At 50.9% G+C, this 19,263-nt stretch overlaps 2 protein-coding genes across 2 annotated transcripts in view; one reads left to right on the forward strand and one right to left on the reverse strand.

Moving 5' to 3' along the window:
* Window positions 1–19,263, reverse strand: part of magi2a (membrane associated guanylate kinase, WW and PDZ domain containing 2a) — a gene marked incomplete at its 5' end in the record, with an annotated part of 152,332 nt that overhangs the window by 27,921 nt on the left and 105,148 nt on the right. Inside the window, 2 exons of the mRNA XM_079755925.1 lie at window positions 9,336–10,067; window positions 15,788–15,970. Coding sequence (XP_079612051.1) covers window positions 9,336–10,067; window positions 15,788–15,970 — 915 coding nt within the window. The remainder of the gene's footprint in view (window positions 1–9,335; window positions 10,068–15,787; window positions 15,971–19,263) is intronic.
* Window positions 1–19,263, forward strand: part of LOC307089375 (histone H3.2) — a gene marked incomplete at its 3' end in the record, with an annotated part of 183,935 nt that overhangs the window by 17,875 nt on the left and 146,797 nt on the right. The window lies entirely within an intron of this gene.

Raw genomic sequence — 19,263 nt, forward strand, 5'->3', positions numbered from 1 at the left:
TAAGGCAAGGTGAGTGCAAGGCCAGGTCAGTCCAAGGCCAGGTGAGTCTAAGGCCAGGTGAGACTATGGCCAGGTGAGTCTAAGGCCAGGTGAGTCTAAGGCCAGGTGAGGTGAGGCCAGGTGAGTCTAAGGCTTGGTGAGGTGAGGCCAGGTGAGTCTAAGGCCAGGTGAGTCTTAGGCTTTGATGAGGTGAGGCCAGGTGAGTCTTAGGCTTGGTGAGGTGAGGCAAGGTAAGTCTAAAACCAGGTGAGTCTAAGGCCAGGTGAGTCTAAGGCCAGGTGAGGCCAGGTGAGTCTAAGGCCAGGTGAGTCTAAGACTCAGTGAGGTGAGACCAGGTGAGTCTAAGGTCAGGTGAGTCTCAGGCCAGGTGAGGTGAGGCCAGGTGAGTCTCAGGTGAAGGGAGGTGGGGGAGGCATGCTTTAGGCAGACCTCTTTCAAATGTCTTAAAAGTAAAATACTGGCAAAATTTAATCTGGCATTTCATATATCTAAAACATCTTATGTTGTAACGCACAATTCACTCCAGGGTAGTGTGCAGTGTACATTGTACCAGTGGATTCTAAATCATCAATATGCATACTATGTGTTTTTGGCCATGGTTTACATTTAATGCATCCTTAGAAACGAGGAAGAAATGAATCCTCTACCAGTAGTGAGAAAGAGATACAGTAAACAATATTTTCACATTAATAGGACAACACTCCAATATTTCCTAATCCTCTTCTGCACCTTTCCCTACATCGATACCCCGACATGGAGGAAAGAAGAGCAAGGACAGAAGAGGAGCTCTGATAACGGCCAGCACTGGTCAATTCCACTTAGAAAGGAGCGGGAACACATTCACGACCGGCAGTTGGGCACTTGGTGGCTGAAGACGATTCCTACCCCATGTCTCTGGTTTCACTTAGCAGAGCCAGTCTCAGGCTCATTAAACACAGCTCCTTGTGGAACTTTGAACAAAAGTACAACTGCTTCTGCCTAATGAGTTTTCTTTGCTCGCTTGTCCTAGAACTGTGAGAGAATTACATTAAGAGCGAGTCATAATTAAACACAAGAAGAGTTAATCTAGAGAACTGGAAACAAAAAAATTTGCAGAGCTACAAAAGCTCCCGTCATCTCCCCGTTCATCACTTGGATCTATGATGGGTGTAAGATGTGATGCGTGGATGTGACCCTATTGTACTCTGTGAAATAACTTCTTTCAGAAATACGTTTCAAGGGACCAGCATCATAAAAACTGTATTGTATAGCGGCGTACCTAATGTATGTCCAAGTGACTAAAACCAGCCTCCGGCTCTGTAAGAATGCCAAATCGGGAGAGGGAGAGAGAGAGTGGGAGAGAGAGAGAGAGACTCAGAGACAGACAGACACAGAGTGAGATATAGAGAGGTTAGAGATAGAGAGAGACAGACAGACACAGAGTGAGATATAGAGAGAGATAGAGATAGAGAGAATCAGAGAAAGAGAGAGAGAATCAGAGAGCGAGAGAGAGAAAGAGAGAGAGAGAGAGATAGAGTGAGTCAGAGAGAGAGATAGAGTGAGTCAGAGAGAGAGAGAGAGAGAGAGAGAGAGAGAGAGAGAGAATCAGAGAGAGAGAGGAAGAATCTGAGACAGACAGACAGACAGACAGACAGACAGACAGACAGACAGACAGACAGACAGACAGACAGACAGACAGAGAGATGAAGAGCAATATAGTGAGATGGAGAGAGTTGGGCAGACAGCCAGTGATATAGATAGAGAGAGAGAGAGAGCTGGAGATGGCAATAGACCGAGATAAAGACAAAGAAATAGTGAAACGGAGAGAAGATTGGTCGGCTGGAACGTGACAGATTGTTGGCCCGCTAGCTGCAGCTACCTCCAGCTACCATTAGCTACTCCTTGCTACACCCAGCTACCTCCAGCTACCTCCTCTGGATACCTCCACCTACCCCCAGATACACCTAGCTACCTCCAGCTACCATAAGCAACCTCAAGCTACACCCAGATACCTCCAGCTAGCTGCAGCTACCCCAGCTAGCTCCAGTTACCCCCAGCTACCCGCAGCTAATTGCAGCTAACTATAGCTAGCTGCAGCTACCTCAAGCAACCCCAGCTAGCCCAGCTACCTCCAGCTAGCTCCAGCTCCCATTAGCTACCTCCAGCTACCCAAGCTACCCAAGCTACCATTAGCTACCTCCAGCTACCCCAGCCTGCGTGTGGTGAAGCAGCCCGTAGCGATCTCCATATGGCAGGCCCAGCGAGCGGCGGCGTGGGCGAGGGGAGCTGTGCTAGGCCGTGCTAAATGGGCTAAATCCGTCAGGCTGATGGTGGAGGACCACCGGGTGGGAGACTGTGTGTGTGTATGCGTGTGATTGTATGTGTGTGTGTGCGTTTGATTTTGTGTGTGCGTGTGTTTGATTTTGTGTGTGTGTGCGCGTGTGTGTGCGTGTGCGTGTGTGCGTGTGTGTTTGTGTGTGTGTGATGTTGCTGGGATTCAGGCTGGTGATGCTGGACGCTAATGAGCCCACATAGGTCTTTCGCCTTCATGCACACACACATTACAATTGCGGGTGCATGCGATTGGGCACGCACACACATAAACTAGTATACAGAGTATACACAAACACACACACACATATCTGAATAAACATTCAACTTTATGCTCGTCTGCATGTACACACACATTTATTACAATTGCATGTTAATATTCACACATACGCACACAGGCACACACACACACACACACACACAAACACGCACACGCACACAGTAATTAGTGCTAATAGGCTATGGTAATTTGTTGGGAAATAATTGTAGGGAAGTCAAAGTCCTATTAAAGGGGTGTGTGACTATCTGTCCTTTATCACAGGCAGGGCGGAGGTGTGATGGGGAGGGTGGAGGTGCTATGAGCAGGGTGGAGGTGTTATGGGCAGGGAGGAGGGGAGGGTTTACTGGGGTTAGATTCCCATGCACTGACGGTAGTGTAATAAGTTGTTAGACAAACACCGGCACCGAATGGCATGGTGTTCATTGTAGTATTGTTGTTATAATCTGTATCATCGAGTGCTATGTAGGTCAAACAGGAACAGACACGAGGCAGCAAAACAGTCACACGTTGTGATTGTGTCCTCAAACTCCTTCACTCTGTGACATACTTCGACTAAACAAACTAGTCGTGCACTATAGGTCCTCACTTAGTTTATTAAGCTCTCTGTCCATCTTCAGGTCTTCACACAGATGTCATCTGCCTCCCTCCTCTCTGTCCCTATTGGTCTGTCTCTACAGCGGAGGGCAATCGAATTAGCATGCAAGTCTGTGGGTAGTTATGGGGAGGGAGAGAGAGAGAGAGAGAGAGAGAGAGAGAGAGAGAGAGAGAGAGAGAGAGAGAGAGAGAGAGAGAGAGAGAGAGAGAGAGAGAGAGAGAGAGAGAGAGAGATGCATGCATGTTTGTGCGTGTATTTGTGTTTGTCTGTGTGTGTTTGTGTGTGTGCGTACATGTGTGTGCCGCTGCCCCTGGTGGTGTGTTCTGTCTGCAGACCTGCTCTGCCTCGCTGATCATCTCTGATCCGCGTTGTCATGGCAACACCGCCATAGAGAGCCGTAGCATTGCCACCGAGTTCCATGTGTGCATTGTGTGTGCTGTGTGAGTGTGTGTGTCTGTGTGTTTTTGTGGGTTGTGTGAGTGTAAGTTTTTGTGGGTTGTGTGTGCTGCGTATGTGTGTGTGTGTCAGTGGGTTTTTTGTGTTGTGTGAGCGTGTGTTTGTGTTGTGTTTGCTGTGTGAGCGAGATTGTGTGTCAGTATGGTTGTGTTGTGTGAGTATTTGTGTGTCAGTTGTGTTGTTAGTGAGTGTGTGTGTGTCATTGTGTTTGTTGTGTTATGTGAGTGTGTGTAGTGTGTGTATTGTGTGTTTGTCTCTCTCTTTGTCCAGCATGGCCAGCAGATGGCTCTGTCTGAGAGGAGATGCCAATACTGTCTCTCACACACACACACACAAATACACACACACACGAATAGACAAGACAGCGCCCCGCGGTGCAGTAAACGATAATTTCATGCATGTGCACATAAATGTGCACGTGTACTTGCAAGTGCATGTGCACGCCTGTGTGTGAGATGGTCTCTTGTTTGCATAGTGAGCATGTAGGGGGACTATGACTTCCACAGAGTTACATAAACAGATGTGACAATATTATTGATGAGACCACAAGGAAATGAATAATTATCATTCAAAACGTCTTAGTTATTTATTGTCAAGCAAAAATACTAGACTTTTGCCTTCTGGCAAATAGCTCCCAAAATGCTTCTTGAAATACCTTCAGTTTCTCTTCCCTGAAGCTCTGGATGGAGAACAGAACATCAACTCAACCCTCTACTCACTAATGATGACACCATCCTTCAGACACTGACGGTTTTCAATGTTCAATTAGACGCCTGGAGTCGCTCGGCACGGAGCCCCCTCTGTGTGAGGCCGCTCTGTGAGGGGCCCGAACCCAGAGACCCAGACCCAGCAGGGCCTCTTCAGCGGCCCTGGGGCCTCTTCAGCGGCCCTGGGGCCTCGGGGCCCCGCCTTTAAACACAGAGTCAGGCGTCTCCCAGCGGGGGTCCAGACGTCTGACCACACTCTGGGCCTTCTAAGTCTCATCCTGGACCAGACAGGAGAGGCAGATATTTGGCGAGTGAGTCGGAGGGTCAAGAGTCAGAGATGTTTGGTGAACCATAAGCACGTCCCCCCCCCCCTCCCTCCCCCCCGCTCTCTCCTCCGCCCTCTCCCCCTCTCTCTCTCCCTCTTTCTCTCTCTCCCCCTCCCTCTCCTTCTCTCCTCCTCCCTCCCTCCCTCTCTCTCCTCCGCCCTCTCCCCCTCTCTCTCTCCCTCCCCCTCTCTCTCCCTCCCCCTCCCCTCCCTCTCCTTCTCTTCTCCTCCCTCCCTCCCTCCCTCTCCCTCCCTCTTTCAGAAGAGGCTCGTGGCTCTGCGCCACAGGGAAAACGCCTGCCTCAATTAGCTTCTCGAGGTCTGCGGCCAAATGAGATGGGGGCGAGAAGCTGAAGCATCATTTTGGGCGGGAAAACGCAGACGGCTTTACGACGCGGGCTGATAGTTTGGCTGCGCGCCGCGAGCTGCTCTGATGAGGAGGACGGAGTGGGGGGGGTCTGTTATCGGTTCAGCTGTACCTTAATGGGGACGGGGAGACGGGTAGAGGGACGACCAGCGGCATCAGTGGAGGGTTGGTTCTAACCCGGACCATCTGGGTGAGGGGGGGGGGGTCGGAGGTGAGGGCAGATGGAGGACGCCCCCCCCGCCCCCCCCACTCACCGCCCTCCTCCAGTCTGTCATTTCTCACCAAACAGAACAAAATACCTATTTTAAAAACAGCCTGCAGCAGCACAGGCTGTTTGGTGTTTTCTATTTAGTCACGTTGATGAATATGATTCTAATGTGTTCATATGTATTGCTGCAGTGATGGAAGATGCTCACATATTTACTATAGTAGTCTGAGTATTCCTGCTTTAACTCAAGACCCACTTTAGGGGTTTGTTGTTCTTGATCACGGTCGTTGGTTTGTATTTCCTCATGTTACATCATTGGTTCAAACAAAAAAGAAGAAGAAACTTAATCTATTCTCCTCCCCATTCCAGACATCCACCTATAAACATTATACACCTATAAACATTGCACACAGACACACAGATATAAACAGTATACACAGTCTCACACCTATAAACATTACACACAGAAAAACACCTATCAACATTACACACAGACAAACACCTATAAACATTACACACACACATCCATCCTGATATAAACATTATACCAAGCCATCCCTAGAAGGAATAAGATGATAGAAGCATTGGTTCCATCACCACGCTGTAAGTTTATGTATTTCCATCAAAGATAGTCTGTCCTCTGATCTTCACCGTACAGGACTGATCCTAGGTCTGTATGTGGGTGGGATCGTGTCTTTCCATTTAAACGTGTCCGTCTCCTGGCCAGCAGAGAGCAGAGGCCAACATACTGATGACCCAGAGACTAGGAGGGTGTCCGCCAGGCCACACGATGTACGGGATGGGATCTACAGCTTCCAAATATCCAGAAGAGGTGGAGGTCTGGACCAGGGGCAGCAGCAGTCACCTAGCGGACCGGGTCTCAGAGAACCACTGACCTCAGGCCAGCGCAGACGGGTCAGGGTTGTACATTAATGGCAGCATGCCTCTTGGAATATGCATGTGGAAGAGGAGACGTACCTCCTAGAACTGGTCGCTGTAAGTCTGTCTCGGTTTATCTTTAAGGCAGTTTAAAGGTGTGAGAAGTTGGTGAATGTTTTTTTTGACAGATGACTGTTAAAACAGCGTGAAGATTAGAGAAGTGACAGGAGTGATGGATAGCCATCAGGATTCCAGGTACCCAAGTTTCCGAGCTGTAAGTGCATAAAAAAGGGGATTTGGGAACTAACTGCAGTACGTTCGTCTTTACATTGTGCACTCCGCCACCCGGGGCTGAGGCAGGGGGTCCGAGCATTCGATATCCAGCCTCACGTTAGATAATAGAGGCTGATAGTGAGATGCAGAAATCTCTCTGGTTCTGTGAACCCAGCCCCGAGGTACTGCGATTCTTACGCTTAATTTTAAAAAGAAATAATCCGAAATGCCCTGCACCACAGGCATCAGCTCGCTTTTCTGTACATTAACTTTTGAACAAGATATTTAGCTTAATTCTTTAAGTAAGGCCATTAAAGGCGCTATCAGCCATGTTGTCATTTTGGCTAACTTCATGTTAATCCATTTCTAAGTGTTGCCCTCCTCCCCCTCTCCTCCCCCCCATCCCCCCTCCTCCCCACTCCAGAAATGAGGGTCTTGTAACACTCGTGTCTTCTCTCCTGGCAGCTTTGTTTCTTCCTTCTCGGGATTGGGTAAGGCCATTGAGGAAGCCATTCCTGGGAGTGCTGGAATGGGTAGCGGCTGGTTTACAGAAAGACCACCGGGGAATACAGAAAGACCACCAGGGCCTACAGAAGGACAACCAGGGCCTACAGAAGGACCACCAGGGCCTAAAGAAAAGACCTTGGGCCAGAGGTGTGTACTGATAATGATAATGAACGCATAATTCTCTCCCTGCTCATGGAGCCTGGCTTATCGTTGATTACAGGAATGGTTGGACTAGAAATAATTTGCCAGAGTTGATGCGTGGGTCTTCCTCTATGTGCCTGAGTGTCTTTCCCTCTGTCTACTTATGGTAGGGTTGGGTTCTACTGTTACGCTAACCCGACAGATGCATGACGGGTACAGGCCCCCTCCCCACGTCCTGCAGCACGCTGAAGGAAGTGTGCATGACACGTGCATGAGGCGGGAGCGACTCCCGGGGTTATTATGGGATGAAATACGGCGCGTAAAGAAGGCTGCCGTGGTATTCTTCCTCGCTGTCGTTCCCTCCGGTGGGACGCTCCTGTCTGACCCTCCCCAACAGTCTGCTACGCTGAAGAACTGCAAATGATGACAGCAGTGCCTCCCACACAGATGAGAGGAGCTCTGTTTATCTATGTCTCCCTCTCCCCGACAGGAAGAGAGAGAGAGAGAGAGAGAGAGAGAGAGAGACTAATGACTAAATCATTGATTCAGAGAGTGAATGAGCAGCCTAGCTAACCAACCCAACCAACTATTGAAGTCCTAATTTCTAGGCTGAAATACACCATTTTTATCCACCATGAAAACAGGGAGATACACTGAGGAATCAAGAGAGAGAGAGGGAGCGGTGGGAAGAGAGAGAGAGAGAGAGAGAGAGAGAGAGAGAGAGCGAGAGAGAGAGAGAGAGAGAGAGAGAGAGAGAGATACATACCGACAGATTGCCAACAGACAGACAGGCAGCATAATACTACAATAAAAAGTAACAACAAACCGTATATATTCAGAGCAAGCAGGGAAAACGTTTTGTATGTTTCTCTCGATGCTTTGTATCACAATAGGCTGTGCTGTCATGGCTGATCAACCCAGCACCATCAGGCCATGAAGAGAGTCCAGACAACAAGGAACATCTGCTCATCTCCATCTCAACAGGCTCTCAGTAGGTTTCAAATAAGCCATGAGATCTAAAACAACTCAGCATAAATAAGAGCTTTCAGCTCTTATTTTTTTTTTTTTGAGCTGACCCGCAGGAAAGAGAACGTTTTTCTTTGAAAGAATCCAAAATGTCCAGCCTATTTGATCAGATTTGTTCTATAGCGGTGGAGTTGCTGAGCAGCCCTGAGCTCCGATATGAAGGAGAGCGTTCAGTTCTCCTAGCCTCTCGCGGCGGCGCTAAGCTGCACCGTTTTCTGGGCAGCCTACACACACGCTATAATTCATGAGGACTTAGGCACATACACACACGCTCACAGGCACACACAAGCACACACAATAACACACATACATACAGACACACTCGCAGGCATACAAACAGACACACACACACACACACTCACAAACATACATACATACACACACGCTAGCAGGCACACAAACACACACACACAAACACACACACACACACACACACACACAGACTGACACACACAAACAAACACACACAAACACAGGTAAAGCAAAGTGTAAACAACCTTCTTTTGTTTTTGTTCCATGTCAGGGATTCGGTGGGGAGGGGGGGAGGGACCCCCTACTGTTTCCCTCAATAACAAAATAAAAATGTGCTCCTGTTGCTTCAGACCACACCCCTGATGATGAATCCCGACCACAGAAGAACACTTCTGAAGGAGTCATATTGCAGGAGATGTTTCCAGAACAGCTCGCGGTCTGCCTGTACCTTTTGCGTGTTCTTCTTGTCACCACGTCCTTCCAAGGAGAGAAGACGCTCACTCACCCCAACGGCAGAACACATCCTGACGTGACTCAGCACCCAGCGGTCTGAACCAATGACGTGACTCAGCACCCAGCGGTCTGAACCAATGACGTGACTCAGCACCCAGCGCTCTGAACCAATGACGTGACTCAGCACCCAGCGGTCTGAATCATGACACAGCGTTTGTTAACCTTATCAATCAGCTATCTATTGTCCCTGAGAATCTATGCAGGATCTGCACTTTTAAGTAAGTAATGAAGGCAGGGACAGAGAAATTGTATAATTGGTTTCTGTGGTCCAATGCACACTCAAACGCACACGTACACACACACACACACACACACACACACACACAAACCAGCCGCAGAAATCAGGCGGAAGAAGAATAGAACCGACATCTGTACGTGGGGTAAAGACGGATAGAGCTGCAGTGCTCCAACACAGAGGTGTCGCCATGACCCGTCTCCCCAGGAGGGACGCTAGCCCCCCCCTCCGCCCACCCCCGACCCCCACCGGTCCTCTTACCTGCTCCGCCCCTTTGCACCACCAGCACCGTCTCCGCCCCCACGGGGCACTCCTTCAGCAGCTCCACCACCTGGGAGTGGCCGAAGCCCTGCACGGCGCGCTGGTTGATCTCCACCAGCAGGTCGCCCTCGGCCAGCCCCGGGCAGCCCCCGGGCTCCAGCACCTGCTTCACCCGCTGCCCCGAGGCCCCGTCGGCGATGGTGAACCCAAAGCCCTCCGCCCCCTTCACCATGGTGAGCGTCAGCAGCTCGCCTGGCACCGGCGCCCCCGACGACGCCACCGACACGCTGTCCGGGGGCGTGGTCCCGGCCGTGGGCGGCAGCGAGCCGTCCAGGTGGGTGTCGCCCGGGTGTTGCCCCGGCCCTGTCCCCAGCAGATGGTGGAGCGGGGGCCCGCCGGCCCCGCCCCCCAGCGCGTCGGGCGGGGGGCCGGCGCCGTTGTTGTCGGCCATGAAGCGCTGGGTGGTGCGCGACAGGTAGTCCAGGTAGTTGTCGTAGCCGGAGCGGCCGTTGACCATGAGGGGGCGCTGGTCCATGATGCCCAGCGGGGAGATGAGCGCGGCGGCGGCGGCGGCGGCGGCGGCCGGGTCCTCGGGGTCGTAGGGCAGCGGGTAGCCCCGGCACAGCACCAGCGTCACGCTCTGGCCGATGGGCACCGACTGGAACAGCTTGACCACGTCGGCGTGCGTGGTGCCCAGCACGCACACGTCGTTGATGTACACGATGACGTCGCCTTGGAAACAGGGGAGACAGGGTGAGGACGGGGCGTGTTAAGGAGGAGCGCTCGGTTTAACACAACTCAGCTTCTTCTAAGCTTTGTATTTAGATGCTGGAGCTAATGCTACGCATTCATTTGCACGACAAGCGAAATAATCCAACCCCAGGCGAAGCGTCTCGTCGTTGCTGTACACGGTGACATCGCCTTGGAAACACAGGGGGGGAATGTTAATGGGGTGACGCTATGCCACCAGGTGTGAGTGTGATCAGCCGTTACAAGCCTTTTGAAAATCTGCCCTTCCCTGTGCCTTAGTGACATCAAAAGGGGGCGTGATCTCCTAGATGTATGATGGGTAGATAAGAAGCATTGGCCACAGTCCACTGGGAAGGCTGGTGGACTGATTTATCCAGCATACAGCATCTAGGTGGACAAGCCCCCTTGTGATGTCACTAAGGAAAAGGCATATTTTCGAACGAAGCGTAATGGCTAATCACACTCACACCATGTGGCATAACATGAGCCCTTTAAACACAACTCAGCTTCTATAAAGGGATATGCTCTGGAGACAATACTACGTATTCATCTGCACGACGAGCAACAGAAACAAACCCCAGGCATGCGTCACGAGATGACACCGTAGGGATTTACGCCACGTGACGTCACCAAGCCCCACGGTGAGCCAATCAGAGACTGCCGTGCATGAGGCTCCGTTCCACCAACCAGGGATGGGGTGCCGGGGGGTGACTTTGGTTGTTTGGCTGCGCTATAAAATGTGTGGTCTATAAAACATGTTGACTATAAAATACTCGTACTGTAAAAAAAAAGATGAAGTATGTGAAATATGTGAAATATGACTGCAGTGAAATAGGTCTGCTATAAAGAGGCACATCCTGGACCGCCGGATTTAAGTGACTTCACATTGTGTCTGCTCCCTGGACCTTCATTCAGAGAGCTCTCCCCGGCTTGTGATAAAGGCACCGGAGCCGCAACGGACCCTCCGTTCTCCTCAAGTGTGCCGTACTGTAAATGACAAGTGGCTGTAATCATCTCCGCTCCGCTACATCTCCCCGCGGGATCGCCGCTCTCAACATAACATCCGGCAGACGTTAAAACCGTCAGCACATAACCGGAGATCTCCCCGGTGCAGCAGAGTTCCCCTCGCGTCTGAGTGCTGAAGACCAGGTTCATACAGAACGACCCACTTGGTAGGCTTGGTAGTAGGGCTGGGCGATTAATCGAATTTCGATCTCGATTTCGATTTTGGTGTCAAACGATCACAAAACAAATATAATTGATTTTTATTTTTTTTAATTATTTTTTTTATAGAAAGTGCAGAACAGCTACATATCTGTACATTATTTTAGATTTGAACATTATCTTTTTGACCCTTTTGTGTAATTTTTAAAAGGCAAAATTTCAAAGTTCTCAGTTACAAAGGTTTTTTGGGAGAAACATGCTGAATAAATACATCATGTTTTCAAACTCAAAAATAATCGTTTGAATAATCTTGATTTCAATATTGACCAAAATAATCGTGATTATGATTTTTTCCATAATCGAGCAGCCCTACTTGGTAGACTACCCAGTCTGATTTGTGATCCATCCATCATACATATGGGTGGACATGCCCACTTGTGAAGTCACTAAAACACAGGAAGAGGCAGATTTTCAATCGACTGGTAACGGATGATCACACTCACACCTGGTAGCAAAATATCACCCCTTTATACCTCGCTCTTATATTTTCTTAGAAAGGCCACGATATCATGGCCTCTCTAAGAACACCTCTGGCGTGGACTGGAACCCAATCTAAGGTCTCTCCAATCCAAACGACCCTGGGTCGATTATGGCAAGAATAGCCATAATTATCCAAGCTGATGGAGGGACAGGTGGGGCGAGAGAGGCAGAGTGACAGAGAAGGGAGAGAGAGAGAGAGAGAGAGTGCTTTTAAATACCCTCCCTGGTTACTAAACTTGTTCCCAGTTAAGTGGTTGCCATTCAGCACACGCTCCACCTCCCCTCCTCCACCTCCATCCCCTCCACCACCTATATCCCCTCCTCCACCTCCCTTCCGCCCCCCACCGATGGAGAAAGTGATGAGGAGGACTCAAAGTCGCTGACTCTGAGGAGCGACTCGACGCCGTTGCTCCTTAATAAACCTGGCCGTTCATATCAACCCCCCCCGATGGACTGTTGAGGTGAAACCTAACACACACTCCCCCCCACCCCACCATCACGTCCAATCAGGAACGGGTGCGGACCGCACGGAACACCAACCTAATGGAGGCCTCGACGTTACATTCAGACATCGCGGTCCTCTCCCCTCAGCTCTTGATCAATCGTGTGTGCGTGTCTTTCTTGGGCGGGTGTCTCCCTAAGTTATTTTGGTGTGCGATCTGCTGGCTGCTGGAGTATCGAGCGGAGCGGAGCGCGGGCTCCGGGGCCACCGGGGACTTTTTAATTAATCTGCGTAAGCGGAGCCGACGTTTGCCCTGAGCTCCGCTGTCACAATCGATGAGCCGCGCTGGCCGGGCGGGGAGCGGATGGCGGCGGCATGACCTCGGCCCCCACCGCCCTCCGCCTCTTAAAGACGCAGCGCAGCGCCGGGGGGGGGGGGGGGGCAGTGTTAATCATGAGGAAAACTGAAAACTGAAAATAATTATAGACGCTGGAAAACCTTGTCAGAACCACCGAAATAACATTGAGAACAAAGTGTAATGGAGCCCTTTCACAGAGCTGCCATCGCAGGACAAACACAGGTGTCGCTCGCAACACTAATTATGGCTCTGCTGCCTTTAAGTACCCGGGGCACCGGGTATAAACCAGTAGAATAAACCCACCACACGGTGCATGGAACGACAGACCATACCTCGTTTTATGAGCACCACCTGCGTGCGTCCTATGACACCGCCATTGTGAGGGACGTATGGTACAGAGGATGGCCAGAGAAACTGTAGTGAGCCGGCCTGATGGACTCTCCAGCGCTCTCTCCCCCCCCCCGGCCTGATGGACTCTCCAGCGCTCTCTCCCCCCCCCCGGCCTGATGGACTCTCCAGCGCTCTCTCTCCCCCGGTTTGCTGGTCTCTCCAGCGCTCTCTCCCCCCCCCGGCCTGATGGACTCTCCAGCGCTCTCTCTCCCCCGGTTTGCTGGTCTCTTCAGCGTTCCCCCCCCCTGGCCTGCTGCTCTAAATCAGTGTGACCTCCGCTGTAAACCTGCGTCCTTCAGTGGGGACTCAGAGTCCACCACTCAGTCATGTGATCATGCAGCCTCTTTATATTCATCACCGGGCGTCTCACCGAGAGAGACGGCCCGCTGGCCGGCCTGGGGAGTGTGTCTGTGTGTGAGTCTGAATGCGTGTGTGTCTTTATACATTTGTGTCAGACAATGGTAAACGGTGATGTTGATATCTATTTGTGTTCTTTTGAACGTGTCCGTTTGTCTTAGTCGTTCATGGGTGCTGTTGTTTACTCATGGTCATAATGTCATCAAGGTTGTTTGTGAGACTGTGATTTAGTAGTATAGATTTGTAAGTATGGGGAGGGGGGTGGTACCCCCTGAGAGGGCGGAACAGAGATGGAGATCTGCTGACAGGTCATGAATGGAAGTTCCTCTGAAGTCCACCATCTCCATCCAGATAAGGCAAGGGGGCCCCTGCTCTATCCTGGGAGCCTTTGCCACAACACCGCTTCCACAATAAAAGCGTCCAAATCAATCTTTTGTTGCATTTTGCAGATTTTGTCTCTGAGAAAGATAATAGAAAAATAAATCATATTTCTAACCCCCCCCACCCCCAATCTCCTTTTATGTTCGTGGTACAATCAGTCTATTGTTGTAATTGTTCCCGCAAACTAATAACTTCCTGTCAGCCACACTGAATATTCATTGTGTTAGAAAAGCTGGCCTCCTCCTGGATTCTCTCTCCTCCTCGGCTGAGAGAGAGAGGAAGGACAAAGGGAGAAGGTGGCAGTTTTTCTCCGCGTGGGATTATGAGTTTTACTGCTGGGGGCTGGTACCCGTTGTGAAGGGGAGGGGGATGTGTTATTACTGCCCCCCCTCACTGGATGAATTTAAAATGTAATCAGACGCAATATGTATGATTTGATTTAATGAGGTGTAATGTAACAGAATCCAATCAGATCTAACCACGCCTAATCATGCCTGGCCTGACCAACACTAACCAATATATATATATAGAGAGAGAGAGCTTCAGGAGAGAGAGAGGCAGAAGGTGTCCTGCTCCAGTCTACAGATGCGTGTGTACCAATGCTGGAGCATTCACTCACACTGCCCCTGTTCTGACCTTCAGCCGCTGCTAGTGTAGCGGGTATTTCTGTGTGTGTGTGTGTGTGTGCGTGCATGTGTGTGCCTGTATATGCGCGCGTGTGTGTACACATGCATGTGTGAGTGTATAAGTGCGTGTGGTTGTACACCTGTATGTGTGTATGTCCCATGCGCTACATTCCAGTAGTTATAGGGTTCATAAAGTCTGTGCAGTGATTAATGACACACATGTACACAAACACACACCAAAATAACTACAAATGATAACTGCAAATGTACACATACATATACTCAGTGTGTTTAAAAATTTATGTGAATACATATACAGTTATTTTGTTTGTGTGCCTATTTGCGCATGTGTAGGTTTGTGCGTTTATGTTTATGTGTGTGTTATGCATGTCTTGTGTACATCTGTGTGTTATGCGTGTGTATGTCTATGTGTGTGTCGTGCATGTGTGTATTCTGCGTGTGTGTTTCTATCTGTGTTCTGTGTGTGTGTGTGTTGTGCGTTTATGTGTGTGATGTGCGTGTGTGCGTCGTGCATGTGTGTCCTATTTAAACAAGAAAGGAAATGTCGCAGCCCACAAGAAGGGTTTAATTTATTCCCTCGATCAACTCTCCATTACAGAATAATGTCATAGAACATGATGCCACCACGACACCTTGGTTATGAATCTGTTGACCCCCCGTTGTCACGTGAGGACAAAACATCCCCGTAAATATCCAATTCCATTCCAAGATAAAACAACTCCACTAAATACAGATCAACATTCCCATCTCTGGCCTCTCTTCTATATCAGTCGCGAGGTTTCTTCCATAGCCCTGGGTGCACCGCACGCACATATTTTCAACCCGATTGCAAATCTCATTTGTCTATAATATCAATGTCTCTATAATGTAGCGGATCAAGAGATTAGCACTGGTTCACTCACGGCCCCGAACGATGAGGCAATCTGACGTATGTAGAGCAGCACCAGAGCATCAAACATCTACCGCTCATCAGGCCACCATCTCCCTCCCTCTGCAGATCAAACCGATATCAAATGTGTGCCTCCGTGTGTGTGTGTCCGTGTCTGTGTGTATATGTGAAAGTGTGTGTGTGTGCATATGTGAAAGTATGTGTGTGCATATATGAAAGTGTGTGTGTGTGTCTGTGTGTGTCTGTCTGTGGGTGTGCGTGTATGTGTATATGTGAAAGTGTGTGTGTTTGTGTGCATGTGTGTATCTGTGTGTGCGTGTGTAAATGTGTGTGCGTATGATGGTGTCTGTTTGCGTGTGTCTATCTTCTAGTCACATGACCCTCCGTGGAAACATAAGGGGGAGGGGCTACCATGTGTCCACCTAGTCACCTGACCCTCCGTGTAACAATAAGGGGGAGGGGCTACGTTGTCTCCATCTAGTAACATGACAGTCGGTAGGGGAAACAGAGGTGGGGGGGAGTTTGGGGGCTTACCGGTGGCCATCTTGCTGTCAGCGGCGGCGGGGCCGTCCGGGATGACGCTCTTCACCTGCAGGAACTCGTCGGGCTCGTCGCCCCCGATGATGGTGAAGCCAAAGCCCATGCTGCTCTTCTGGAGCGCCGTGGACAGGAAGCTGCCCTTCAGCTGGGTGGGGTCCCTGGTGAACAGGGGCTTCTCTGTGGACAGAGACACGCGCACACACACACACACAGGCACGCACACATGCACAGGCAGACAGACACACACACACACACACACACAAACACACACACACAGACACACACAGGCACGCACACATGCACAGGCAGACAGACACACACACAAACACACACACACACACACACACAGGCACGCACACATGCACAGGCAGACAGACACACACACACAAACACACACACACACACACACACAGGCACGCACATTTTTTCCACATATACACATACAGGCACGCACACATTCACATATATACATACATACACACACACACACACACACGCACGCACGCAAACGCGTTTATATACACACACACACACACACGTACACACATGCGCATACGCACACACACAAACACACACAAAGTTCAGTAAACCAGCGTTAGTTATTCAGTTATTTCCATAGTTCATCTCTCGGCCCCCCAGGAGCCGAGGGGGTGGGGTGAGAGCCAAAGCAGCTCAGTTACGTGGGCAGAAGATGGAGAGAGGTTCTATGGGGGGCAGGTCAGGTTGTTGGAGGGGCCGGGCGCTAGATAGGTTGATAGGTTGACTAACCCTGAACCGACCCGGTTGTTAAACAGTCTGAAGGTCTCAGGACACGACATGTATGGGCATGATATGTTTGGAACGAACCGCGTACCCACAATGCTTTGCATGTTCACAAAACACAAAAGCATTCACCGAAGACACCAACACAAAAAGAAACTGCACAAGCCACAACACAAATACATAAGCCGCTACACAATGGGAGAGAGTGTGGATTGGAAGATTCATTGTGAACGATGTTGACAATGAAACAGATTATTCCTCATACTGTATAGAAAGTGGAGAGCCTAGCTCGGCCTGTCTGTCTGAGTCCTACTTTGAGTACAATGAGGGGCTGTTGTCCATTTTATTGGGTCAAACTGCACTCTGAAACGGCCTTCTGCAGTTCATGTGGCGAGAACATCCAATTCTGGTCCGATGGAGATCAGTCAGGCAGAAGAGAAGGTTACGCTTCAAAGATTACTTTTAAATTGGCTGAGGCTGAGGCTATACACATTCTATACTGTGAGAATATCAAACAGTCCGCCGCAGTACCATCCATTCCTTTTCATCGTCAAAATACTTAAGACGGTCACAACAGCGTTGTTGTGGTGTTTACAGTTGAGTTATGGCGATGGCAGTTGTGCTGTGGCGTTTGCTGTTGTGTTGTGGTGTTTCCAGTTGAGTTGAGGCGTTTGCAGTTGAGGTGTGGCGTTTGCAGTTGAGTTGTGGCGTTTGCAGTTGAGTTGTGGCGTTTGCAGTTGTGTTGTGGCGTTTTCAGATGTGTTGTTGCGTTTTCAGATGTGTTGTTGCGTTTGCAGTTGTGTTGTTGCGTTTGCAGTTGTGTTGTGGCGTTTGCAGTTGAGTTTTCTGTGAAGGCACTTGTGTTTTTGGTATGCAAAGTGTTGTGGAGAGGCAGGTGTCCCCGCCCGTTGAGAACCGCGGTAGCAGGGCTGTTTATAGATATACAGTGGGGGAGGTTTGGCCTTGATTTACTCGATGGAGGAAGAGCGGGGGTGAAGGCAGGGAATCGGTCCGTAGCGCAGAGGGGTTTCCTTTGGTTCCAGGTGAGGGGGGGGAACAGATTTGCGATTTCACAGCGATGGATATATAAACAGAAGCGTTGCTGGGAGGTTAGGAGTTGGCTCGGGGATCCGAGATGCTTGCGAGGGAAACCGTGGCAATCGGTGGGTTGTTTGGACCGAGGGGGGCTGGTGGTGGCGGAGTCAAGAAGCAGGGAATGTTGGGACACTCTGGAGGAGGAGGGAGGAGGAGCTCAGCCAACAAGCTTAGTCACACTTTGTTTTTCGCTGTTAATCAGGAGTTCACGTGGCGCCGGTGCATCCGTGGACGCCTGTCAGCGGTCCAACGCAGCAGGGGGGAGAGGCAAAATAATCAGTCGCCTGCAGGGGCCCGGGCATACGGGGGGTTGGGAGGAGGAGGGGGGAGGGGGGGGTTGGTTGGTGGTTGGAGGAGGGGTGTCGCAGGAGCTTGATACATCTGTGAGGCTAGCTAGCGGGCTAGCATGCTAGCGCTAGGGGAGGGCGTGAGGGGGGAAGCTGGGGGGGTGGCAGCGATGGAGGGGCTGGGAACAAAGAAGCAGGACACCTCCCTCCTTCAGCCTCCTCCACCGGGCCGTACTTACTGACGTAGCGCACCAGGGACAGGGGGGACGGGCCCACCACCAGGGTGGTGTAGACCGGGAGCGACTGCTCCCTCTGGTGGAGGTGCAGCGGAGACAGCTGCAGCTCAGAGCGGTGATGGCGGCCGTGGTGGGGGTGCTGGCACGGGGGGGCGATCCGCCGGCGCCCCAGGGCGTGTCTGAGGGGCGAGCCGTGGGCCGACGAGGAGGAGAAGGGGGGCGGGGGCGTGGCGTGTCCCGCCAGGGCCGTCCGGCGGGGCGTGGCCACCGGGGAGCGGGACAGGTCGCCGAGGCTCCGCCAGCGGTCTGGCGGAGGGCGGGGGTGGAGCTGGGCCGGGGGGGGCCGGGGGAGGGTGGAGCAGGGGCAGACCAACGCCTCTGATGAAATGTGTTTGGTGGGGGGGGGGGGGAGGGGGTTGTATGGGGAAGGTGCATGTAGTTGTGTGTGTGTGTGTGTGTGTGTGTGTGTGGGGGGGGATTAAAACAGAAGAGCGAGGGAGAGAGATAGAAGGGGAGAGATAGCGAGGGAGAGAGAGAGAGAGAGAGAGGGAGAGAGATAGAAGGGGAGAGATAGCGAGAGAGAGAGAGGGAGAGAGGGAGAGGGAGAGGGAGAGAGAGAGAGAGAGAGAGAGAGGGAGAGAGATAGAGGGAGAGAGGGAGAGAGAGAGAGAGATAGAGAGATAGAGAGGGAGAGAGAGAGAGAGAGAGAGAGGGAGAGAGGGAGAGAGATAGAGGGAGAGAGGGAGAGAGAGAGAGAGATAGAGAGGGAGAGAGGGAGAGAGAGAGAGAGATAGAAAGGGAGAGCGAGAGAGGTTAAAACAGAAGAGAGAGAGGGACAAACAAAGAGAGAGTCATTGAATCAGAGTGTAACTACGATGATATACTCTCTGTGCAAGGGGGGGATACGTTACTATAGAAACAAACCTCAGCATCACTCTGTCCCCGTCATACCAAGATGACAAACAAGAAGAGATGAACAGAATTACATTCCGACAGGAAGAGCATGCAGATGACAATAACAACAGAGATGTGTACGGTGGACCCGACAGCAGTCAGGGTACCCGGCTTCCCCTACCCATGGTAGAGGGGA

The sequence above is a fragment of the Pollachius pollachius genome, assembly GCF_949987615.1.
Source record: "Pollachius pollachius genome assembly, chromosome: 18".
Taxonomy (NCBI): Eukaryota; Metazoa; Chordata; class Actinopteri; order Gadiformes; family Gadidae; genus Pollachius; species Pollachius pollachius.